At 50.6% G+C, this 24,315-nt stretch overlaps 3 protein-coding genes across 17 annotated transcripts in view; 2 read left to right on the top strand and 1 right to left on the bottom strand.

Annotated features, from left to right (window-relative positions):
- Positions 1 to 1,956, top strand: part of Cmbl (carboxymethylenebutenolidase homolog) — a 20,110-nt gene extending 18,154 nt beyond the window's left edge. For 4 of the 5 annotated variants that reach the window (XM_010612063.3, XM_010612048.3, XM_010612037.3 and 1 more), the window contains exon 6: positions 1,119 to 1,397. In XM_010612063.3, coding sequence (XP_010610365.1) covers positions 1,119 to 1,298 — 180 coding nt within the window. In that variant the 3' untranslated portion in view covers positions 1,299 to 1,397. Of the gene's footprint in view, positions 1 to 1,118 lie in introns of all 5 variants that reach the window. The other variant, XM_010612042.3, reaches the window with a different exon arrangement.
- Positions 1,957 to 2,993: 1,037 nt separating this feature from the next.
- Positions 2,994 to 15,162, bottom strand: Cct5 (chaperonin containing TCP1 subunit 5). Its single transcript, XM_010612095.3, has 11 exons — positions 14,972 to 15,162; positions 11,187 to 11,247; positions 10,638 to 10,802; positions 9,435 to 9,633; positions 6,786 to 6,978; positions 6,567 to 6,716; positions 5,214 to 5,333; positions 4,768 to 4,953; positions 4,306 to 4,443; positions 3,957 to 4,137; positions 2,994 to 3,341 (listed from the first exon to the last, which is right to left on the bottom strand). Exons 1-11 carry the CDS (start codon positions 15,074 to 15,076, stop codon positions 3,214 to 3,216), a joined length of 1,626 nt encoding a protein of 541 aa, XP_010610397.1. The 5' UTR covers positions 15,077 to 15,162; the 3' UTR covers positions 2,994 to 3,213.
- Positions 15,163 to 15,243: 81 nt separating this feature from the next.
- The window catches only part of Atpsckmt (ATP synthase c subunit lysine N-methyltransferase), a 269,273-nt gene continuing 260,201 nt past the window's right edge, over positions 15,244 to 24,315 (top strand). For 7 of the 11 annotated variants that reach the window (XM_033756499.1, XM_010612122.3, XM_033756450.1 and 4 more), the window contains exons 1-4: positions 15,244 to 15,518; positions 17,640 to 17,929; positions 19,516 to 19,653; positions 21,377 to 21,427. In XM_033756499.1, coding sequence (XP_033612390.1) covers positions 15,503 to 15,518; positions 17,640 to 17,929; positions 19,516 to 19,653; positions 21,377 to 21,427 — 495 coding nt within the window. In that variant the 5' untranslated portion in view covers positions 15,244 to 15,502. The remainder of the gene's footprint in view (positions 15,519 to 17,639; positions 17,930 to 19,515; positions 19,654 to 21,376; positions 21,428 to 24,315) is intronic. The other 4 variants (XR_004514438.1, XR_004514436.1, XR_777909.2 and 1 more) reach the window with 1 other exon arrangement.

The raw sequence follows: 24,315 nt of genomic DNA, 5'->3' as shown, positions 1-24,315 counted from the left end.
AAAAAAAAAAAGCAGGAGGGCCTGGGGTGTGACTCAGTGTGCCAGCACCTGGGCCCTTTCCCCGGTACCACAAAGAAAACAGTGTCTTCGGGAGATGGTCATCAGTACTAACATGCTAGCATACTGACACAAGTGAGGTCAGGGACAGGGCTCTCTGACCTGGAAGGCTGACCGAGGACTAACCCACTTTGAAGGGGGAATGAAATCCACACTAGCGAGAACCAGGCTTGGAGCCTGGATCTATGCCATGGGTTGCAGCCCCTGGTTCCATCCACTCGGGTGAAGTCATGAGAGGAGCGGGCAGCGTTCAGCACCCGGGCTGCCAAGCTGCAGAGTCCCCCAGGTCACAGAGAATTCAGTGTGCCTTCATATTCATTCTGGAGGTACTGGGGATCGAGCCCCATGGGCGCTGAGCTACATCTGCTGCTGTTTTGTTTTTTTGAGACAGTCTTGCCAAGTTGCTCAGGCTGGGCTTGAACTTGCAATCCTCCTGCCTCAGTCTCCCAAAATGCTGGAATTACAGGAGAGCACCACCATGACCAGAAGTGCATTTTTTCTTTTGATGATTTTGGGAACTTTACCCAGACCTCTTGAATTTGAGGCAAGCTCTACAACTGACCTGTTTCCATAACCCTCAGTGGATTTTTTTTTCCGGTACCAGAGATGGAACTCAGGACCTTGCGCTTGAGGGGCAGGAGGTGGCACCACTGAGCTAGATCCCCAGCCCAGTGGAGTTTTGTCCTTCATTATTTTCAGCTCATGATAGGTTACCTGGACAGCCCGCTCTAAGGCTAGGTAGGAGCACCTTTTCTGTTGTATGATGTTCATGTTGCCCTGAAATCCCCTTTGTCAGTGCTAAGAACGGTCACAAAGTAAAAAGTAAAGAATGTGATATAGGCCGGGGATTTAGCTCAGTGGCACCACACCTGCCTTGCAAGTGCAAGGTCCTGAGTTTGATCCCTGGTACCAAAAAAGAATTCAGTATAGCTGTGAAACGTCTATACTATACAGCCCTGATATTGAATTTCTCTCATGAACACCCACTGAAGACTTAAAAGAGAACAGAGAATATTGCTAAGGGTTACAATCCTATCGTCACCGATCTCTCTGCTCATCAGGTCTCTCTGCTGACCCAGAAATTGAAGCAACACTGCAGGGTGGATCATCAAGTGAAGACTTTCACGGGGCAGACCCACGGCTTTGTGCACCGCAAGAAGGAAGACTGCCAGCCGGCAGACAAGCCCTACATCGACGAGGCCCGCAGGAACCTGGTGGAGTGGCTGCACAAGTTCGTGTAGCAGCCGGCGGGCTCACACCTCACTCTTGCTTCGTCCCAACTGACCGGAAGTGCCTCGCTCATTTAGTTTTACTTAAAAAAATATAAATGTGGGGATGCTGGAATTAAATTGATCTGAAATCAACTGGGGAAAAACTGATGTATGGAAATAATCTTGTATGTGTGTATCAGTGAAAACTAAAAAAACTGGTAGGAGAGCAGTAAGGAGAGTCCTGGGGCTGCTGAGGGCTGCCCACCGGTGGTGTCCTCACTGCGGCGAGCACGCCCGGGGTGGGGGCTGAGGCTCATCAGCTGTTCACCTGTCTTAGAGCCTCCCGTCTCACGTCTGTGTAAGGCCGAAGTAGTTTCTACTGACTTCACTGTATTGGATAATGAACTGATTTGTTTTTCCCTGAAGCTAACAGCAGAGGGTGGTGTAGCTGTTGTCCTTTCTCGACGCTGGCTCTGGGTCCCGGGCTCAGTTCTGCCCTTCACTCTGTGGCCCTAGGGAGGGAACCCAGGTGTTCTACACAGGGCTGTGCCCCTGGCCATTATCATTTTGAGCAGGGCTTGTGGAAGCGCCCAGGATGGCCTTGAACCCGTCCTCCTGCCTCAGGATGCTGAGTGGCTGGGGTTTCTGCCGGGCAGCACCGCACCCCAATCCCCGACTTTGCTCTGCAGTGTCCCGCAGCCCTGCTCCACGAGTCCCCAAGAGGTTCGGCCACGGATGTCTGGGGTGCCCTTCCAGGATACTTCTGGTTTGCTGTTTTGAGTCTTGCTGTGCTGCCCAGGCTGACCTTGAACTTCCTGGGCTCGAGTGATTCTCCTGCCTTGGCTTCCTGAGTAGCGGGGCCACAGCTTACACCACAGCAGCCAGCAAATGGGATGCTTGTGTTGGGCGGCCTAATGCACAGCAGGTGACCAGGTCCCCTCCAGAGACCTGTGCGCCGGCAGGGGTCACTGGGTGCCAGAAGGCAGTGGGAGAAACGGAGGCACCAGGCAGAAGCCTTTCCAGCCGGCTTCTGGCAGGGGTGGTAGCTGGACTAGGGCAGGCAGATGCCAGACCGCAGGTGGCGGGGGGCTGTCCCTGAGCAGCTGTACAAGGAAGGTGTCTGCACCCCGGACCTCCCCGGGGACAGGGAACGGAGCCCTGGAAATGTGATGGTGGCCACACCCAGCGTCAGATCTGCCTTCCGAGCCCTGGTGGTCACATCTAAAGAGGAAAGCTGCTGTGCCGCAGTAAGGACAGTCGCAGTCCCCCACCCCGCTCCCTCAAGGTGCCTGGCCACCTGGAGATGAGGGGCGGGCAAGGCTGACCGGGCCAGGGACAGAGCCTGGCCCCTCTGGCCCATCCGGCCCCTTATGCAGCGCAGGGCCCACAGGCTCAGCCTGGCTCACTACCGAGATGCGGGCCACACGTGGCCCACCTAGTTCTGAGGCAGTGGAGCCCAGCAGTGTCGCCGCACAGGCGCCCGAGGCCTGCCTCCCTACAGCCCAAGCATCCCCTCCACTGTGCCTGGGCCAGGGCCGCCTCAGGGCTGGTGGTGGCGGACACATGGAGGGTTAGGGGTCTGCGCGGCACAGCTGGGCTAAGGCGCCGAGACCAGAAGCCCTGGGATGGGACTGGGCCTGTGCTCCCCTGGCTGAAAGGAACCTCAGATCCAAGAGGCGGGAAGAGCTCCTACAGTTCACTCTGAAGAATGTAGCCTGAAACCCCTCCAATGAAGGCAGAATTTAATGACTATTACAAGGACGCTTCTCAATCTTGGAGAAGATAAGAGGTTTAAAGAGACCGCTTTAGTGAACACACAAGCCTGTGGCACGCACCCTGCAATCACACTAGCGAGTGAAACCACAGCTACCAAACAGCGAGGACAGCGCCTGGAAAGGGCGCGGGGACACATGACCTCCGCCACTGCGTCCGATTCTCTCTCTCCTCACTCCTCAGACTCTCCCGGCTTCCGGATGTCGTCTATCTTCAAAATCATCCTGACCATTTGTGTTGCCAGAGAGATCTGCTGCTTTTTGCCAATCAAGGTTTCTATGACATGCTGTTGCTTCATATCTGAAAAGCACGGGTAAATCACCCTGTGTCAGTAATTTGCGGCCCCGCCCGGGTGCAGTGATGGGGGCGGGAGCCGGAGTCCGAGGCCGGAGCAGCACAGCCAGAGCCACCTCCGCAGCCCGCGCCATGCAGGCCGCAGGGGCACTGCCTCAGCCGCGTCCTCCCCGGATGACGCTCTGGGCTCCAACATGACCAACAGAGCTGCTCTCCCTCCGACCAGGGCCAGCTCGCCTCACCAGTGGAGGCCCACGGAGGCCGCGCGTGAGCAGGGCTGACTCAGAACTTGGACCTGGCCTCGTCCTCACGGAAGCCTGGACAGAAGCCCCACCGCTGACGCTGACAGCCAGCCGGCTATGGGCGACACCCGCACAGAGCTGCTGCATGGGGGGTCGGATTCTGAGGGAATCACTTCCCTTCTTTTTATTGTTTTGGTACCAGGGATCGATCCCAGGACCTTGTGCTTGCAAGGCAGGTGGTGGCACCACTGAGCTAAATCCCGGCCCCGACAGAACCCCGCTCTAAAGCCAGAGGCGAGGATCCGCAGACTCGGGAAACACCTGACCAGTCCCAGTGACCCACACGAGCGGCACCTGGCAGGGAAACACGCTCACTCACCATTGGTGCCCCGGTGCAGGCAGTCGATGCCCAGGGCGGGGTTGGCCTCCTTCACCTGCCGGGCACGCACCTCGGTCATGGTCTGGATGGGGTTCATGCCGCTGTTCTCCGCCAGGGCCATGGGGATGACCTCCAGCGCGTCTGCGAAGGCGCGCATGGCGTACTGCTCCAGGGTCGGGCACTGTGGGGACAGGCGTTGAGTCCGCGGCTGGCTGGGACCCGAGCTGCTCCAGCTTTAACCCGCGCAAATGGTAAAAGGCCCGCGGAGAACCCAGACAGGGCGAGAGCCATGTGCGAGGAGGCTGCAGAACCGCCCACCCAGTCACCAGCCCGGGTCTCCCGCTCGCACCTTGTCCGCCTCCTGGCTCACGGCCAGCGCGCAGGAAATCTCGGCCGCGCCCCCACCGTACACCACGCGGTTGTCGCGGATGAGGTTCCGGATGACACACAGGGCGTCGTGAAGGGATCGCTTGGCCTCCTCGATGATCTAAGGAGCAGTGACAGCATGAGAGCAACGTGATCCAGACCCTCTCAGGGCCCAGTCTCCGACAGCCCCTGGGGGACGCTGCTCAGGGACAGCAGCGGGCACTGAGCCTTTCTCATTGGCCCTGCCGAGGAGCCGCACGCTGACAGCCCGCAGTGACTGTCACAGTCATTTGCCTGGGTTTCTTGATTCTACCTAAGGGACAGCAGAAAGCCAGCAACGGTACATGATGTGTCACTCTTTCTTTGAGAAACACCTTTAGCGGTAACTGAGTCAAACACATCACAGGCAAAAAGGGCAGCAGAGAGCCGAGGGCGTGAGCCTCACCATCTTATTCCCACCCCTGATGAAGATGGTGACAGCCCGGGAATTCTTGCACTGCTCGATGACCAGCATCTTGTCCTTTGTGGTGCCAAACGAGATCTCCTGCACCAGCCCGGCGAAGCCCAGCTTCTCCGTGGTGAGCTCCGAGAACCGAGGGACAATCCGGCCTCCGGTCGCGATGGCAATCAGCTGAGTGGGTGGGTCAGGGAGGACGAAGATGGGACCATGACTCCCAGAGGCAGGCCACAGACGCCCGACCACACTGGGGCAAGGTTCTCAGGCTCGCTGCTCAGGAGGACCGTGGGGAGGACCGACCCCGGAGGGAGGGGCCCGGCCTTCCCGACCCAGAGCTCAGTCAGGTGAGCTGGAGCAGGTGAACGCAGCACCTCCGCCCCTCTCGCCGGTGTAACGCGCTCAGCTCCCGCCAGAGGCTGCACTCGGGCTCCTACCTCGATCTCGGGGCCTCCCACCCAGCGGACGGCAGGCAGGCTGTTCTGAAGGAGCAGGTGATTCGCTTCATCGTCAAAGCCCCACTGGCAAATGGCGAGGTTGGCACCGGTTTCTTTAATCTGGGAAAGGAAAGGCGCAGCTGCATCGGTGAGAAGTCGGGGAACGCAGTGGGCTGTGTGAGGGGAATGTCTATTTCGTCGTCACAGGGACAACAAACCAGACAGCGAACCCGTATTAGTGAAGCCAAGGGAACTGTCAGCGAGAGCCTCGCTCCCTCCGAAAAGGTCAAGAGCCCCATCCCCCACACTCAGGAGGGCTCCTGTCCGGGAGGAGCGAAGCTCCCGAAACGATGACACCCCGTGCTTCTCCTTCTCTGCACCTGCTCGGTCCCTTGGCCCAGGCCCCTGTGAGTGTGGAGCCATCGACCCTGTCACCAGTGCACACCCGCCGGCTGTTCCTCGGATGGCGGCGATGGTCCCTGTCCTCTTGGAGACCCTGCAGAGGGCCTCCCTGCCTGGCACCTGAGCGCCCACCGAGTCACGCTCGCTCCAAGCCCCGGCTGGGCGGCAGGCACCGGAGATGCAGCGCAAGAACAGGAGGACTCCGGGACTCCCTCGGAACAGACCGAGTGGCTTCTGGCTGGCTGCGGCCACCGCGCAGGACCGGCACCCCATTTGCAGACTGCGGTCGGGCGGCACCGCACTTACTGCAGCCAGGGGAGCAGCTGTGACCTCACGCCCGCCACGGGACAGCCCCTCACGGGGTGGCCTCGGGGCTGGAGTTCTGTCTGGACGTGGAGAGCGAGCGTCCATACTCCAGTATGGCTGCCGCTTCTCTACTGTGCTCCTGAGGCCTCAACCACCAGGGGCGCATGCATGACTGTCCCTGGGGGCCCGGCACCGCAGAGCCGTCCAATCGCCTGTGTGCTCTTTTCACTCACCAAAACAGCTAGAAATGGACCTAATCTCCTTGGCTGCTTGAGCCTGAATAATTACTGCCCAGATAGGAACACTGTTATACACACCGATTAAAGTATTACAATAATCAAGGTCAATTTATTTCATTAAATGAAAAGGAATGCCTGTGTAATAGTTTGTCAACAGCTCTAAATCTGAACACAGAAACTGTACAAGCACCGCGTGCCGGTGTATATAATGCGTGCTCGTAACTGCTGCACCACGTTTCCTATAGCACCTTCATGCTTCCTTAAGGAACAGCAACGACCAGGAGCCCTGGAAATCCCTTTCCCCTTCCCGCCTGTCTCTTGGCTGCTGCGTATTCGTAGGATTTAAATCTGAACCCAGCGCCCCTGCCCACTGCCTGCACAGTGCTCAGCCTCGGCCAGGCCTCACCTGCCGAATCATCTCCTCAAACTTGTCCTTCTCGTACTTCTGAAGGGCTCTGTAGCCCTCCACGGAGCTCACGTCCAGCTTGTGCTTTGTCTTCGGCTTGGGTGGCTCAAAGGGGCACGTGAGGATGGCGATCCTGGCGTTTTCCACTCGCTAGGGAGAAAGGCGCAAGGTGAGTGGTGGGGCCTTGGGGCCGCGGGGCACGGCGGGGCTGGGACTCACCTTGGGCATCTGCGGGTGGCTGAAGTCCTTGTCCACGACCACGCCCTTGATGAGCTTGGTGTCCTCCAGCCTCCCGCCCACCTTGCCCTCCACCTTGATGAGCTCGAAGTCCACGTCCCTGCGCTCCATGTCAGCCACGGTGAGCACGGCGTTCACGGCAATCTCTGCCATCTGTCGGTGACAGCTGTTGACGCTACGGAGACACCAGAACCCTGCGCCGTTACCGCGGCCACAGCAGAGCACTGCACGGCAATGTGGACACTCATGCGTGTTCCCAAGGGGAAGCCCATCGGCCCCTGCACTTCCAACAGCAGCAGGGTTCTCAACAGGATCCACGGACCAGGGGGACCACACTCTGAGAGGGAAACCCGACCTCTTTATTTTCCATTACTGCAATTCACTCTCCTTCCATTTTGAATGCACATAAAGACCAGTGCAGCACAGCAAGCATTCAAGGATTTTCTCAAGACTGCACTACTTTAAAGATTACTACCGTACTCGGGAGGCTGAGGCAGGAGCTAAGTTCAATATCAGCTTGGGCTACACTGAATTCAAGGGCCCGAGAAAACAGAGTAAAACTCCCAACAAAGCTGAGCGTGGCAGCGCACACCAGTAATTCCCGCACTTGGGAGGCTGAGGCAGGAGGACTGCTGTGAGTTCAAGGCCAGACTGGGGCACAAAGTGAGTTCAAGACCATTCTGAATGACACAATGAGACCTTGTCTCAAGACAAAATAAAACAAACAACCCCCCAACAACCAAGCAAAAAACCCTCCACTGCCATTTATCAGTTCAAAAGCAGAACAGCAAATGTACATCAGTCACAATTGAAAGCTGTGAAATATCTCAAGACTGCTAGAGTTTACAAGAACTACAAGGGGAAGCCTAGCAGTAGGCATCTAGGAAAAGAGCCATGAAATGTTAATGTTCCATCGGTGGCTGCCTTCTGCTTTAGGGAAGATGGACCTGGCACCACTGATTGGTCTGAGCGTGCTCTGCAGTTGAGACCTTTGTGTGGGTTTCACAGACTTGCAAAGTGAGCTGCCTCAACTCCGAAAACAGCCAGACTCGACGTTGTACCCCCAGCCCCAGGAATGCTGTCTTCTCAGGACACAGTGCACCAGAGGCCACTCCAGGGCAGCTAGCCATTTGGAGCTGGACCAGCCAGAACCACAGCCAGAGGACACCTGGTGATAGCACAGCCTCTGCCACAGCTCAAGTGGCCGCGTCCATCTGTCTTTCCTCTGCCAGGAGCCAGCAGACACTTCCACTGCGCTCCCCTGGCCTCTAAGGCTAGAGACCACGCCTCCCTTTCCCTGGGCTAGCACACATCTGTGCACACATCACGACATATCTGTGCTGTAGACTGAAAAGGAAAGGGTCAGAGGGTGGCTGCACTGTGGCAGGGAACCATCAGCTTCTCTCACTGTTTAAAGTAAGTTCATCCAGTGGGTGAGATGCTCAGTATCCAGGGGCAACAACTCCATCTCCGGGCCTCTCAGACTTAGCAGAGGGTCTGGCAAACAGGAGGCATCAGGCCAATGCAGAAGCTGCTTGGTAAATCAACTTCAAGACAGTCTCTCCTTACCAAAGTAGTTTTAGACTAGTAAAGAATCTTGCTGAACAAATGAAAAGTAGAACCTTTTTTCCCTACATGGCTGCCTAGTAGAGAAATAACACAACTGTTACGAAACTCAACAGCTGAGAGTGGGGGCGCACGCCTGTGACCCCAGCACTCAAGGGGCTGAGGCAGGAGTATCTCAAGTTCAAGGCCAGCCTGGGCCACACAGTGAATTCAAATCTAGCCTGCACTACAAGGCGAGACCCTGTCTCAAAAACAAAAACATCCCAATGGGAGCCCGTTATGGCCTGTGTCTAGACTCACACAGTCACAGGTGGGGCTTTCTCAGATGCGGCTGGATCTCGAGTGTGTGACGCTGGAACTGTTTCATGGTGAGGTGCTAGGGTCAGGGGTGCTAGGATCAGGGTGTGAGTGCTGCCCGCCCTAAGTACCCTGGGTAAGATGTAAGGGACAGAAGGAGCTGTGGTTGTCCCTTGCTTGTTTTGCTACCTTCTGCCAGGATGAACTGGTAACCCTGTCACCCTGCCTCGGAGCCAGCCGATTACAAACTGTGAGCCAAGTACACCTTCCCCCCTTTAACTCTGGGTGTTGGGGATTCTGTCTCAGCAACAAAGAGAAAAGTGCCTAAAAGAAACTAAGACAAACCCTATCTAGTTGCTTGTAAAGCAGCCTAAGTTGCTAAATTGAAGGAGTACATGCTGTAAAAACACCGTCAAAAGGAGGTAGCAACTTAATTGGCAAATTCATCTTCCAACTAAAAACAAAATGCACACATCTTTACCTGGATTAAGAAAATTAAAAGTTGGGCTGGAGACTTAGCTCAGTGGTTCGGTGGCCTGCCTTGCAAGCGCAAGGACCCGAGTTCAATTCCCCGGTACCAAAAAAAGACAAACAAACAAACAAAAAAAACCCCAAACAAACAAACAAAAAAACCAACAAGAAAATCAAAAGCAAAATAACAGACACTTCATCCAATCAGTACCAAACCACCGGGGATGGTGATCATGCAGCTGCCCCTGGGACAGGCGAATCCACCTCCCCAGAATGTGTAACCGGCGCCACACGTACACTTTGGAGCCCAGCGTGGTCTTCGCTGTCTGAACGAGGGGTTCGGTGTCCTTCGTGTCCACAAAGACACTGTCGCTGACTTTGTCCAGGTGCTCAATGGCGATGCGTGCGGCCTGCTCGTAGCCGTCAGCGATCCTGATGGGGTGGATGCCGCGGTCCAGCAGCTGCTCGGCCTCCTCCAGCAGGGCGCCGGCCAGCACTGTGAGGGGACTGCAGTCAGTGGGGTGCCCAGAGGTGAGCGGCCGTCACCCGAGAGAGAGCATAGGAGCGACAGCCAGGTTGGCTGGGCTGGGGACTCTGACTGAGACTGTGCCAAGTAGGACTCACAAACTGATTTGTTACTCATCCATCACCAACTCTCCCTTCCCCTTATTACGGTGCCAGACACACAGTGGCACCAACAAATTCTACTGAGAAATGGATTTAAATCAGCTGTGGGAAAGGTAACCTTAAAGGTACGGATCGCCACCCCCCCCCCAATATTTTACCACAAGCAGTTCAAACTCTGAGTAAAATACTGCAATAGTAAAATGACTGCTAGTGCCAGGCGTGGTGGTGCACGCCTGTAATCCCAAGACTGGGGAGGCTGAGGCAGGAGGACCACCGTGAGTTCGAGACCAGCCTCTGCTACTTAGTGAACCGCAGCCTGAACTCCACAGTGAGATCTCGTCTCATAAGAAGCCAACAGGCACACACACACTTCACTAAGATGACTACTAGGTTAACATCTTGCCGTGTTCTCTGCACAGGCTTCCAAGCTGTTTGGAGAATTAGGCGTAGAATCCTGATGCGGCACAGCTCCACGTTACAGACATTCTCTGTGCCGCCAGTGTGACCGCCACACCCGGAGACCGAACACTGACACAGTCAGGTGGTGTACAACCCAAACCAAATCCTCCCGCTGCCCCAAATATCGCTCACGCTCAGCAGGTGCATCCAAGGTTGACTCTTCCTTAAGAAAAAACCCACCTCAGGAATCACACACCACAGCGGGCTGACCCTTCTCACTGCCGGCCAGCACCCACTCACTTCCTACCGCATTTGAAAAGGTCTGGGTTTCCCGATCTGTGGGGTTTCCTTCACTGCGGATTTGTTCAACTGTCTCCTCATGTCGTGCTCAGGATAACATCCTCAGCAGGCACACTAGCCCCCTGGCTGGTTTGAACGGCACTTCCTAAACGAGAGGATGTTCTGTCTTCTTACCAACCACGCCTGTGGTTCCATCTCCAATCTCATCATCCTGGGACTTGGACAGCTCCACCATCAACTTGGCAATCTGGTGGTCAACATCCATCATGCTTAAAATGGTGGCCCCGTCGTTCGTCACGGTCACATCGCCGTCCTTATCCACCATCATCTTGTCCAGCCCTGGGAAGACAGCGGCACGGGGGGCACAGTGTCACGAACACTGACAAGGTCTCTTGACCCCACACGCGTCTATGCAGCTTACTGGACACACAATTCAACACACATAAAACAGCTTCAGGCCGGCCGAGCCAGAGCAACACACTGAAGCCAGCTGAATGGAGCCAGAGCAGGAGACCATCACTGAATTTAGCGTTAGTCTCAAAAGAACACCACCGGTGACTTGGGAAATGCCAATGAAATGCTAACTGAGGAAAAAATGTACACATTTTAGTATTCTGACTGTTTTAGGGTACTAGGATACCACTGCCCCTCTCTTTTGGGAAGAGGTTGTACCGACTACTAATGGGAAACTTCTGTTAAAAAACAAGACTGTTAGACTCTCACCATTTGGTCCAAGCGATGTTCTCATTGTATTTGCCACAGCCTTTGCCGCCATTATATGAGACTAAATGAAACAAACAAAAACATCAAACATTCAGTCACAGATAATTTCAAATACTTTGAAGCATACAGCGGATGATCACAAGGATCACTTATGATACTTTCTATCCTCTAGAACCTTCTACATTCAAGAGGCTACAGACAGGTCTAGAACTAAATGTGGTAACATTCACAACTATAGCGGTGCCTCGTTCACGAACTTAATTCTTTCCTCCATTCTGGTCACAAACTGAACTGGACAAGAACTGGATCAAATTCAGGGGTTAGGTTCAGTGTTGGCCTTTGTAGAATGCGATTCAGTTTTCATCCAGTTCGGCCTGTACAAACTGTAGCAGGCAATTCTATGGGAAAGAAACAGAAGCAGGAGTTTTGTTTGTGTTCTCACTGAATCTGCAACACACCAGCCAGGCAGATTCTCTCATCAGCTCACTTTCCAGCTCCAGACACTGACACCCGGAGCCTAAGGTCAGGTAAACACACAGTGCCCCGAGCTTTCACACCATGGCCTACTGTGGAGACGAATTCACATGCCCATGCCTACCCAGGCACACAGGAGTCACTCTTGCCTATCAGTGTGCAGGAAGATCAATTTCTGAAGATAGGTCCACGCAGTGGCTGAGAAGTCAGTAACAGAGAGTCTGAGGGCACACAAGCAGGCAGACGCCTGCTCTTTTAACTGTTTGTTCTCTCACCCTAAAAAATCTGCAACCTGTCTGAGGTTGCAGTTACATATAATTACAGATCAAGAGATGCGGTGAGGAACGTTAGAATAATGAAGTTTATCTGGTATTTCTTCTCACTACATCTAGCTGCTCAACTCAGTGGTACGAATAAATTCCAATTCTGTTTCCACAGAAGAATCGCAACACCAAGCCCCAGAGTTTGATGGCCCTGCTCACTAATTATTTTGCTGATCAGGCACTTAGGTTGCCCTTTTCTTTTCTTCCAGTACTGGAGATCGAATGTAGGACCTTGTACTTGTGAGGCAGGTGAGGTGTCACTGAGCTAAATCCCTGGGCCCTGTGCTTTTAGAATACAGCTCCTTCCTATGCTGACTGGTGCCTCAATTTTAAAGCAAATCACTGTGAAGTATCACACAATTGAAGAATCTCAACACATTCTTATTACACTTAAGTTTCTAAATGCCAAAGAATGTTTCTTGAAAACAACAACAGCAGCTGAACAACAACAACAACAACAGCAACAACAACATCTGAAGTTTGGGCCTGGGATGTAACTCAGTGGTGCCAACACCTGCCTCGCAAGCACAAGGTCCCGAGTTCGATCCCTGGTATATACACACACACACACACACACACACACACACACACACACACACACAAAGGTGAGGTTTTTGAATATTCAACTGTTATGGCTTCTGCCATTTCTTCTACTGCTCCCTTCAATTTTTCACCTATTCTTTAAGCCAGCTTTAAGTTCTATGAGACTAGGGGCCAAGTACCCATCTACATCCTTAAACTGTTGAGCAACCACCCAGAGCATCCAATTCTTATAACTTCAGTGCTCTTATTACCACCCGAATGAGCCCCAGATCTTCATTTCCACATTCGAGGACAGTGGCAGCGAATTCAAGGCAGGTGTGCCAGCCACAGTGGGCACACACAGGCCACTGTCAGCAGTGTGTCGTGTCCCAGCAACCAAGCACTCAGGTTTAATCGCAGTGTTGGCACTCTGCAACAAACAAGTGGGTTTTGGGTCACAGCTTGGGCAATTGGTCTCTGAAAGGTTCACCATCAGTGTTCTAGGAAGACAAAAACTAAGTCCTACTGCTACATCTGGACAGAGAAATTCTTGCAGTCAATTCCAAATGTACACATGACCCCTCCACACTCTGAGAGACCCAGCTCCTTTCTGGTGAAGAGGTCTATGCCTGACACCAGACATGTCCCTTGGTCCCCAGGCACAGTCTCCACCCCTCCGAATCTTGACCAGCTTTTTAAGGCAGTTCAAATGTACACGCCCAGAAGCCTTTTGTGGCTGTGCCATTTGACACAATACAAAGACACAGGGTGCGCTTGGCCTATGAAAATATTGGTACTGTAATCCTTAAAATATACTTTGAGAAGTTATGTCTTTGTGATGGAATTTTTAAGGGATAATAATCAGAGGAAAGTGCTTCTGAACTGGGAAGGGGCAATTTTGTCCCCAGAAGACCTGACAACATGTGGACACATTCTTGGTCATCAAAATGGAGAGGGGGATGGATGCGACCACACCAGCACAGAGGGGCAGCGCTCAAGGGCTCCCTGCTGAACATCCAGCACAGGGAGGCCTCCACAGCCGAGAACGTCCGGGCTCAGTCAGTCCAACACTGACTATTCTACTCTAGACCACCGGCTTTGACCCAGACAGGTGGGCTTGAATCACGGCCCTGTTATTTAAAAGCTGTGTGATCACGGTTAATTTTGGCCCTCACTGGTCCCGTTTCCTACTCTGCGTAAACTACCAATATCTCAGTGTGAGCATTACATGCAATTATCCAAGAGAAGAGCACAAAAGGACTAATTCAAAATAACTTGCAGCTTTCATTATGTTGTTAAATTTGCAGCGTGTACTTTATGTTCCTTTAATCTGCAAGTGCATTTAGGTGAAGAATAGAATTGAATATGTGCTACAAGTAGCTTTAAACTTTCTCCTACAAAGGAGCGAAATTCTGAGTCCCTAGCACAGAGTATGCAGTGTGACCAGCCCTTCAGGCACCCCATTTAATAGGGTGAAGTCCTCAGTGCCAGAGGAATTATTGCCACTGGGCAGTCAGTTTCGGGTTGCCTCACCTGCCATGGTAGTCAAACAGCAGGAGCAAACTGCAAAAACCATATGGCACTAAGTGAACACGGACACCATAAAACCGGTCCACACACACAGACCCGAGTGGCACTCGTACCGCATTTGTCAACATCTGTTTTCAGATCATTCTATGGTCTTTCCTTCTCTCTCAACCTAGATCGAACGTTGTTGAGCCCTACAGTGCAGCTTGCTGTATGGAGTGTGTTCCATTAGAACTGGATTTTTCTTCTGTTCAATAAATTGCCACGTGTCTTCCTGTTCCAGTTCTGAATTAGCTACTGTCTCCAATGGCACCTCTCTTCCACACTATCCCCCAGCAAACGCTGAAGCGCTCCCTCCGCTCCTATCTGCATCCCTTCCTTCGTTGGTCCTCTGATCACACCCCGCCTCGGATTACAGTTAGGTGTATCCACTTTGCTCTCCTGCAAGTTACTTTCTTCCCTAAGGGTCTGGCTATTTTTACACCGCTTTCAGGAATGTGCCATACGCAAAAGCACTCAAAAGCTACTTTGCAAATGACTAAACCCCTAGGAGCGACAAAGCAAGTCAGCCTCCGTTTCTTCGGGCCGTGCAGCCTCGGCGGGACAGGTGACCGAGCCCAGCTTCCCGGCGTAGTCTGCTGGAAACCCGGACGCGGTGGGTCAGCCAGGCTGCAGCGCCGCCAGAACCTGTCATGCTCGCTGGCAGAACAAAGCTGCCCCACCTGCTCCACACACTAGCACTAAAAGCTTATCCGCCAGTCTCTCCCGGGCACCGGCAGAGGGGTGCGCGGCTGGAACCCAGAGGGGTGGCCTAGGAGAGGATTCTCGACCTCTCCCGGCAGCACATGGCAGGAGCAGCTCCCGAACTCGCGCAGGCGCAGAGCCACCACTTGCGCAGCCTCCCCATTATCCCACCGCAAACGTAACCTGGGCCGTTACCTTGAGGGCCTCAAGTCCCATAAGACGAGTCTTGCGTTCCTGATCCTTGATAATGAGGAAAGGGCGCCCATATTCGTCGAAGGCAAGGGTCCCCACGGACGTCATGGTGTAGCAGCGAGACTTACTTTCCCGCACGCCGGCGGTGGCCACTCCCGAACTGAGAACACGCCTTCCTCTCACCAGAGGAAATGACAGTTTGCGCATGCGCAGTAAGACCACGTGAGACATTTTTCAACCGAGACGAGTTTAACGCCCGAAAGTACCTTCTGGAATTAGCGGCCTTCGGAAACTTCCATCATTCAAGTAGTTGTGGGGGGGATTTGAAGACACGGTGGGAACTTTTAGTACCCTAAAAGTACCCGAGTAGTTAAATTTAGTCACTTATTAAAGCTTAATCGCTGAGGGCTTCTGAGTAGCGAGTCCCAATTAGGAGTTCCTTTACTTCAAAAACTTTTTCTCTCTTTCTTCCACCCTGACTCTGAGAAGGTGGTAGAGCCCACTTCCGTATTTCGCTCTCCGGGAAATCTCGCGATGGAGGGAGGAGGAGGTGAGGCCGGAACGGCATGGCGTTTCCCTTAAGTCCTGGGGAAGGGGAGCGGGGACAACCTGGGATGTGGTGCGGGTGTAATCGGCGGCCTCTCGGCCAGCCTCGGTCGCCACTAGGGGGCCCGTCGGGGTCGGTGTGCGGGCGGGCTGCCGTTTAACGGTGCCGGTCCTCAGGTCGTGCGGGGATTATGTGGGTACCGGACGCACGCTGCCTAGAAGGCGGTCACAGCTCGGCGGCTTAACCGCCGCGTCTTCGGGAAGTTGTTTAGCCTCTTTGTGCCTCGGCTTTTTTGCCTGGATAGCCCTGGTGTCTACCTTGACGGGGCTGCTTTAAGGAGCCGGGGAGAACAGTGCCTCTTCTTTCGCACGCAGTGTTTAAATGTTAAGTAAATCCCTCATGCACAAATCCAGTAACCCCTCCAAGGTTATACCGATAGTAACAGGTTATACAGCCTGCTGTTCTGGGTACAAGTGGTCTTTTTTCTTTTTTCTTTTTTTTTTTTTTTGTGGCGCTACTGAGGACAGTTGTACTGAGCTACATCCTTTGCCCTTTTTGTGTTTTTAAATTTTGAGATGAGCTCCCTGAGTTGTGATCCTCCTGACCCAGCCTCCTAGATTGCTGGAACTGTAGGCTGCAGGCTTGCAGGCGTGTGGCACCACAGCCGGCTTTTTTTTTTAATTTGATTTTATTATTATTTTTTAATACCCGATCTTGTTTTGTAGTCCAGGTTGAGAGGGACCTCCTGCCTTCCTTAGCCTCAGGAGGAATGGGGTTTACCAGTATGTGCCACTATTCCCAGCTGGTGTCTTAACCCGTGTTATGCTCCCTCAGGAAGATATTTTCTGGTAACCTAGTTAGTACCTTGCTTAGATTTACTTGTGAATTTTCAGTCTCTCCACTCCCAACTGCTGTATTACTCCCAGGTTTTATTAGGTACTCAGTAAACGTGGAAATGATAGGAATTATGTTTAGCCTTGGCCCGAGGACCAAGAATTGAATTTACTGGATGATCTGTGATCCATTAGCCTCTGCAGATGTCTGGCCCACTGCCTCACTAGACTTAGAGTGAACCCCAAGAATATTTCTTTTTCCATTAAGTTTATTGGTACATTTTAGGTACACAATACAGTTACATTCATCATTGGGATCTTGTACCCTTACATGATGTATCTTGATTCTTTTTTTTTTTAATTCTTATTTTTTCCTCATTCCCCTGGCCTCCCTTCACCCCCTCTACCCCTCCCTATTTACAAAGACTTTGTTTCCATGTTTTTCCTTTTCTCATATTTTTTCTTTTCCCTTCTTTCCTTTTCCCTATCAAGAGTATTTTATTTATTATTTTTAAAAGAATATTTGTTAATTGGCACATACTGGCACAGAATAGTGAGATGCTGGCATGTGCATATGAGATATTTTTGAGTCCAAGGGCATTTTAGATTTTGTAGTTGGGGCTTATTTCACACTTCTGCTTTGTGGAGTTGGTCTTTCCTCATTCAAAATCTCAGTGTAGTTTTGATTTGCATTTCCCTAACGGTTAAAGATATTGAATATTTTTTCATATACTTATTGGCTATTTTTAATTCTTTAAAAAATTTTCTGTTCAGTTCATTTGGCCATTTATTGATTGGGCTCTTTTGCCATGTGTGGTGGCACACGCCTCTAATCCCAGCACTCTGGAGGCTAAGGCAGGGGGATCGCCACTTTTGTTTTACTTTTTGAGACAGGGTCTTACCATGTGGCCCAGGCTGGCCTCAAACTCCTGGTGATCCTTTGCCTCAGCCTCCTAAGTGCTGGGGTTAATGGTGTGCGCCTCCATGCCCAGCCACTAGCTCAGTTTTAATATATTGTTTTCTCAAGATGATTCCGAGACACACACAAAAGCAGTATGTTGGAAAGAAAAGATGTCACTTTTCCATTAGTATTGAATAAGTTTCTCCAAATCATTTAAATTTTGTTAATGGGATTTAGGACCCATTGTGGAATCGTTCCTTGTGCCTGTGATTGAATTCAGCTAAATATCCTTCTTTAAAAAGCACTATTTGTCAGTACGAGTTGCATGGGAAAGTGCAGTCTGGGGCTCCAGCTTGTGCCACTTGTGTTTTCTGCTTGCTGTCAATGCAGGTGCACCCTTGGAAGTGCTCCGAGAAGAAAGGCCGTGTGGACATGGTGTCCCTCCGAGTCCCGAAGCCAGTAGTGTGAAGGGAAGCACTTGGGGGCTGTTCTTCACTGGTGTTGTTGGCGGGGCTCTCTTGGCCGTGTATGCTGTAGCGACACCATTTATCACACCAGCCTTCCGGAAGATTTGCCTGCCTTTTGTACCTGCAACTGCAAAGCAGACTGAAAATGTGGTGAAAATGCTGCGACACAGACGAGGGCCCCTGGTGGACATTGGCAGTGGTGATGGACGCATTGTGAGTGATGCTAGAACATTTGAAGTCTGGATTCAGAACTGCTGAAATTTCTCTTTGCAGTCCTGTACTACAGGCTTGTGCAAAGACTTGCCGACTCAACCTGACAGTTTGAGCAAGTGGTTGTTTCATTTTGTATTTGTTTGGCTAAACTGTTAGGCCACCAGCATATGTGTGGAATTCATTTTTCTTAATTTAATTTTTTCTTAAAGGAGAAAGTACTCTATAAATCTGCTAGGTAAAAAAGAGCACTCTATTGCAAATTATCAACTATTGAAATTTGTGGGCTAATAGAAGTGCAATTAGAAGAAACATTCAGTTACAGAGTTTCCCCATTTTTACATTCCTCTGTATTTATAAGATTTGGAATTCCTATGGTGTATTATAGAGTTAAAATAAACAGGAGCCAGTGGTGAACCCCCACTGGGCTAAAAGTTCAGACATTGGGCAACTTGGCTTCCTTTTGGAAACAGTATCTATACACCATAGGATGTGCCAGCTTACCATTCTGAGGAACATGGTTCAGTGATGTTCCACCATCGCTACCACCCATCTCCAGGACATTTTCCATCTTGCAAGGAAACTGAATTTATCAAGCACTAATTCCCCATCCCCTTGTTTCCCCCATTCTGGCAAGCACCAGTGTTTATTCTTAAGAAACTGGGAGATGTATATAGTAAAAGGGGATGGGGACAGGAAAGTTTTAAGACCGTATTTGAATGTTTCGTATTCTTGAGTGGTAACTTTCTGGTTTCTAAGGAGTGGCTTCCCATAGCTCTGTGTCTGAAAGTGACATAGGTGGACCACCATAGGGTGGGGGCCGGGCAGATGGGTCGAGAGACCCAGGACCACTTGGCTTCTTTCCTGTCACTGCAAGGCCAGTGGGAGACGCTGCTGGCTTTATTCAAATACGTTCCATTTTATTGATTTATTTAACTGCTTTCCAGTTAGAGGACACATCATTAAATTCTAAGGAAATGTGTGATCACTTGCAGATTCTGCCTCACAGGTTATTTTATAGACTATCATTACTTGTTTGCAAAACCATTCTCCTGGCTGCAGTCATTTTGCCCTGTGCTGTGCTGGCCCATTGATGGGAAGATGTGGCAGACTTTCAGCAACTTTCTGTTAAGACCTGTACAGGTGTTGGCTAAACCCGCATGAACCTTGCAGTTATCCAAAGCAAATGCAAATATGTACTGTGGTACTGGAGGTGAAGTATGTGACAGAAATGGCAACTGAGTCTGAATAGGTTGGCCATCACCTCATCCACAAGCCACCTTCCTCTGGAAAGGATGCATTTTTATTTTATTTTACTTTATTTTATTTATTTATTTATTTTTGGTACTCGGGTTTGAACTCGGGCCCTTGCACTTGCAAGGCAGGCAGCGGAACCACAGCGCTAAATAACCGGTCCTAGGATGCATTTTTTAAATGGTGTCTTTGACAAAGGATGTGCTTTTAAAAAAAATTTTGTTATCAGGTATCGAACTCAGAACAGATTGTAAGCTATAAATAGAAAATATGCATATTATTTGACCATAGAAATTGATTTTTCTTCTTTTCTATACATCTTGGCCTCTCTTTAGGTGATAGCAGCTGCAAAGGAAGGATTCACAGCAGTTGGTTATGAATTAAATCCATGGCTGGTTTGGTATTCCAGGTACAAAGCTTGGAGAGAAGGTGTGCACGGCTCAGCCACATTTTATATTTCAGACTTGTGGAAGGTAGGTAAGGCAGAGAACGGTCCTAGAAACAGCCATCGCAAATTTTATTACTAATGAAAACATGAAAGATTTGTTAACAGAAAACTATTTAAAATCCAAATCAATATTTTATCATAAGGAAATAGATTCACATTTTAACCTGTAAGATTTTACAGACAGGCTCAACTTTAGAGCAGAAACTTAAAGATTTTTCATATCATAGGTCAGTGGTGGTGAACTGATGGCACGTGTGCTGTAGCAAGCTGTTTGTATCATTGAAAGCTCTAAAAGGTTCGCCATCACTGTGATAGGTCAGGTGAATCCCACCAATTTATTTCCTAAGTGAAAGTGTTCTGATTTTGTTTGTTATGAAATAATGAAGTTTTACGTTTCACTTGGGGATCTTATACAAATTATTCTTAATACATATGCAAGTCTTTTCCTGTGTGCACGTGTCTGTTTGTGCATTTAGACAGAGACCAAGATGGGTGATAGAAAAAGAAAGCATCCACTGACCAGGCTGTCCTGGTGACTCCTGGTCCTCATAAAGTGTGAGTGTCTTCAATTTATTTGTGCTCTCAAAATGCCCTGTAATTTTGCTTTAGAAATCCTCTATAATTTTTTTCTTAAATAAGAATTTCCACTGTAATACTGTCATGAGTAGCTTATAAAAATTCACTTGAGTTTTACTTGCATTGTTTTTCATACCATATATAACTAAACGATCTCTCTATAGAGTAAGTAAGACTTTTATTGGGCAATAAGAATTTTGACTGGCGAAGCACTTCCCCCTGCTTTTTCAACTAGTGAAAGGCCATTTCTCTGCACTTTTTGTGTAGTATTTAAAGAGGAGATTAGAATTCTAAGAGTGGTTCAGCATAAAACTGGTGGCTCTGAAAAACTGAAAGGAAAAACCATGTGGCTCTGAAGTTTTTTTTTTTTGATGCAGGTTCTTGCTTTGTAGTCCAGGCTGGCCTTGAACTATTTAGCACAGCCTGGTGTCAAACTCGCAGTGATCCTCCTGCCTCATCCTCCCCAGTGCTGCGATACCAGGTGAAAAGGAACAGCGACCCCCAACAACTAGGCCATGCACAGGAGAGGTCCAACTGGAGACTTTATTCAGGGGAGCAGAGCCAGGAGAGTGGAGCAGAGAGAGAGAGATGAGGAAGTGCTGGCCTATTTATGGGGCTTGGAGCCAAAGACTTCCTTGTTAGGGTGGAGTAGGCTGCTCTTAACCTATCAAGCCACGTTTCCCTCTAAGAAGGGAGCTCTGCAGGAAGCTTTAGGTTTGAATTCTATATGTTGATGTGGTTTTGGAAAAAGGAAACTCAAGACGGGTTTAAGGGGGAAGAAGAACCCAGAAGTCCATCCCAAAATGGCGGTGTCACAAAATAACATGATCAGTTTCCTAACACCAGGCGCGTGCCATGTGTTTTCTTGCTAAGTTGGTTCTGTGTGTGGAGAGTAGTTGCTGGTGACCCTGGCCTTTGACACAGGATCCCCGGGGTGGGCCCTGCATGGAGTCCCCATGTGGATGAGCTGAGTTACACCGAGGCATCTGGAAAACTCATAGATGGAACCTGTGCAAGGGTGGTGTGAACACAGATGTTTGTGAAGCGTTGCTCTCAGGCATGTGTAAAAGTCACGCTGGCAAAGGGGAAATGGCCGCTCACTTCTGTGAGAGAAGTTAAGCTGATGTCTGACTTCTTAGAATTAATCTCCCCATTGTTTCCCTCTCGCCTAGGTTACCTTTTCGCAGTACTCGAATGTGGTTGTCTTTGGTGTGCCCCAGATGGTGAGTGTGGCCATGCTTTCATTTCCAGTTCCATTTCCGGTTCCGGTAGCAGCCGGCACTCTGCCCCTTTCTGGCGCCTTCCCGGGGCCTTCCCAGGGACTTGGGACCTCAGTTTGGTGGTTTAATGAAATTGAAAAACAAAAACAAAAAAACAAAAAAACAAACAAAACCCTTCAGGGCTTGATGAGCTCCATTGTTAGACACAAGCCTACTTTTGAACTTTTATTTCAGATAAAAATCTCAGTGGTCTCCCTGAGCCTCAAAAATTCTGGTCTGAAAACTGCTTTATGAGGTGCCAGTGGTTTGTGATTTTCACAACTGCTCACTTAGCCTCAGCGAAACCACTTGGAGGAGTTAATGGGATGTTCCCTTTGAGCTGATCATTCCTCCTCCAGTTCTACAGGAAGATAGTTTTCAGGGTGGATGCACATTGACTAGTTTCAGTTTACCTCAACTGACTGATTTGCCGAAGAACTGAATATTGAGCTTTGATTATATGCTTTCACAAGGGAAAATTCCGCAGAATTGGGCTGAAAATGGTCCCTCAGCCTTTGGCAAGATGGGCAGGGTGGGAGGCTTCTGCCAGAACTGCTGGTGTGCACACTGAAAAAGAAATCCCTTTGTACTTTGCAAAGTGTGTAATTGTTGCTGTAATGCTGTTTGCTGTAATACCACTATAAGACTGATATGGTTTTCAATTTTAGAAAAGGAAATTTACTTCTTTCTTGTTTTATTCATACCTTAATTTTTATGTAAGATGTTTTAGTGCTCGGGGATTTATTCTTACTTTAGAACCTTTATTGTATTACCATTTTCTTTAATTTTTTTTTGAGACAAGATCTGGCTATGTAGTTCAGGCTGTTCTTGAACTCACTGCATAGCTAGGCTGGCTTTGGACTTGCAGCGATCTTCCTGCCTCAGGCTTCTGAATGCTGTAATTGCCTGTGTGCACCGCCTCATTTTATGTAATTGTTTAAAACCTGATATTTTCTTTACTTGTTTAAAGGCAGCTTAGAAATGCTTTTGTTGTCTGTTCTTGAAAGTGAAGGTATTCTTTGTATTTGTAATTCTCACTGAGCTGGAGATGAAGGCCAGCCTTGGGCTGTCTATGTTTTGGTCTAGAAGTGAAAACATGTAGAAGGGCCTGACCTCATTGAGTTGGACCACCTAGGGTTAGAGAACTGATGTGGAATTTTGATGGTGTTTTACTCCTTATTGTGATTTTCTGCCTTTCCTTTTAAAATGGAATAGTTAGCATTTTAGAGACAAGTGATTTTCCACACTTTGTTTAAACAGAGTTCATGTTTCCTGGGGACTCTGTGCTGAGGACGGTGGCGGATGCATGTCCCAGCAGGGGGCAGCAGTGCCCTTTGGGAAAGCCTGCTGCTTCCTCTCCAGCCTGCCCACAGAGGTCCTCTCCAGACCTCGCTCGCTCGTCTAGCACCAGTGCAGGAGAAGTCTTACCAGTTCCCTGAGTGCCTTGGCAGTTCTGGCCTTGTCTCCCGAGCCGAGTGGAGGAGCTTAGGGCATGTCCCTGTCCCCAGGAGAGCGGGGATCAGCTGAGACACGTTTCGGCCAGCAGTCCCATCGTTCCTAAGAACTGCGCTGCCAGCTGGGGCAGGAGCGGAGCTGGCACCCGAGCACAGCCAGCTTCTGACATCACAGGACAGGAACCCCGTTTGGATCTGCAGTCTTGACACCAGGACTGCAAGCCCCCAGTTTGATGTGAGCCCCTTTCAGAAGGCAGGACACAGTGCAGGACAGGCCTGTCACACCCAGCCTGGCTGGGACTTCTCGCTGGCCGTGAGGTGAGGGTGAGGCCCACAGCGTGGCATGGCCTTCTCTTGCAGCCCTGTGTCCCGTGGGCCCTGCTCTTGTCTGGGTCTCTCTTCCTGAGGCCTGGGCTGTCCCTCACCACTGGTAGGAGTGACACCCGCCAGATGCTCACTGGCCAGCTGTCCTCTTTGTGAACTATCCCTGATCACCAGGGAGGTGAGTTCCAGTGCCGTCTTCCACTCCCGAGGCACTGGATCCAGCCTGGCCACTGACGCTGTGCTGTTTGCCGTCTACACTGTGCCATGAGCTCCGGGCGGAATCAGCTTTGGCTCCTTTGATCACCTGAGCCCCAGCACTGCACTGTGGAGCCTGAAGTGATCACCCAGTGGACAAGTGCAGGGGGCATAACTAGACCCTTACAGTTTCCAGAAGGCTGTTCACTTTATAACTTCAAAGATTGACTGGTTTACGTTTAGTTATGGATTCTGTTAGGAATGGAAGAAGAAATATGTTATCACCATGTTCTAATAGAGAAAGGTGACTCAAGACTGGATTAGTTATCCTTCCTTCCTTCCTTTGTCCATGCCGCAAGTAAGTCCACACACACTCTCTCTCTCTCTCTCTCTCTCTCTCTCTCTCTCTCACACACACACACACACACACACTGTGCACCAGGTCCTGTCCTGATCATTTAGAAGGAGTGCTTTGGTGAAAGGCAGGAGACACCCTGCTTTCGGGTGCTTCTGTGCATGCGGAGGGAGGGGCAGGTGTTAAATAGACACCTGGATCAAATGTGTCTCACAGCGGAAAGGGATGGGGGCCGTGGACGAATTAAAAGCAAGGGAGCTACAGGGTGGGGGTAGTGTCCCTAAAATGGTGTTGTTGGGGTGAGGCGGGGACCGTGCATGACCAAGGGGCAGCAGGGAGAAGGTGCCAGTGGTGTGTGCCTATTGGGTCGCAGGAGTAGCAAGCGGTGGGGGGATGGAAGGGAGCAGACGGTCTGGGAAACGTGTTCATGAAGATCACGGGCCTTTGCAGGGACGGTGGCCACTGATAGGAGAGCGGAGGCATGTGGGGTGGGGTGGGGTGGGCTGGGCAGAGACCGGCAGGGG

Source organism: Fukomys damarensis, unplaced genomic scaffold (genome assembly GCF_012274545.1).
Source record: "Fukomys damarensis isolate Sample0158 unplaced genomic scaffold, DMR_v1.0_HiC HiC_scaffold_1, whole genome shotgun sequence".
NCBI classification, from domain to species: domain Eukaryota; kingdom Metazoa; phylum Chordata; class Mammalia; order Rodentia; family Bathyergidae; genus Fukomys; species Fukomys damarensis.
This window is presented reverse-complemented; position numbering and strand designations above follow the sequence as displayed.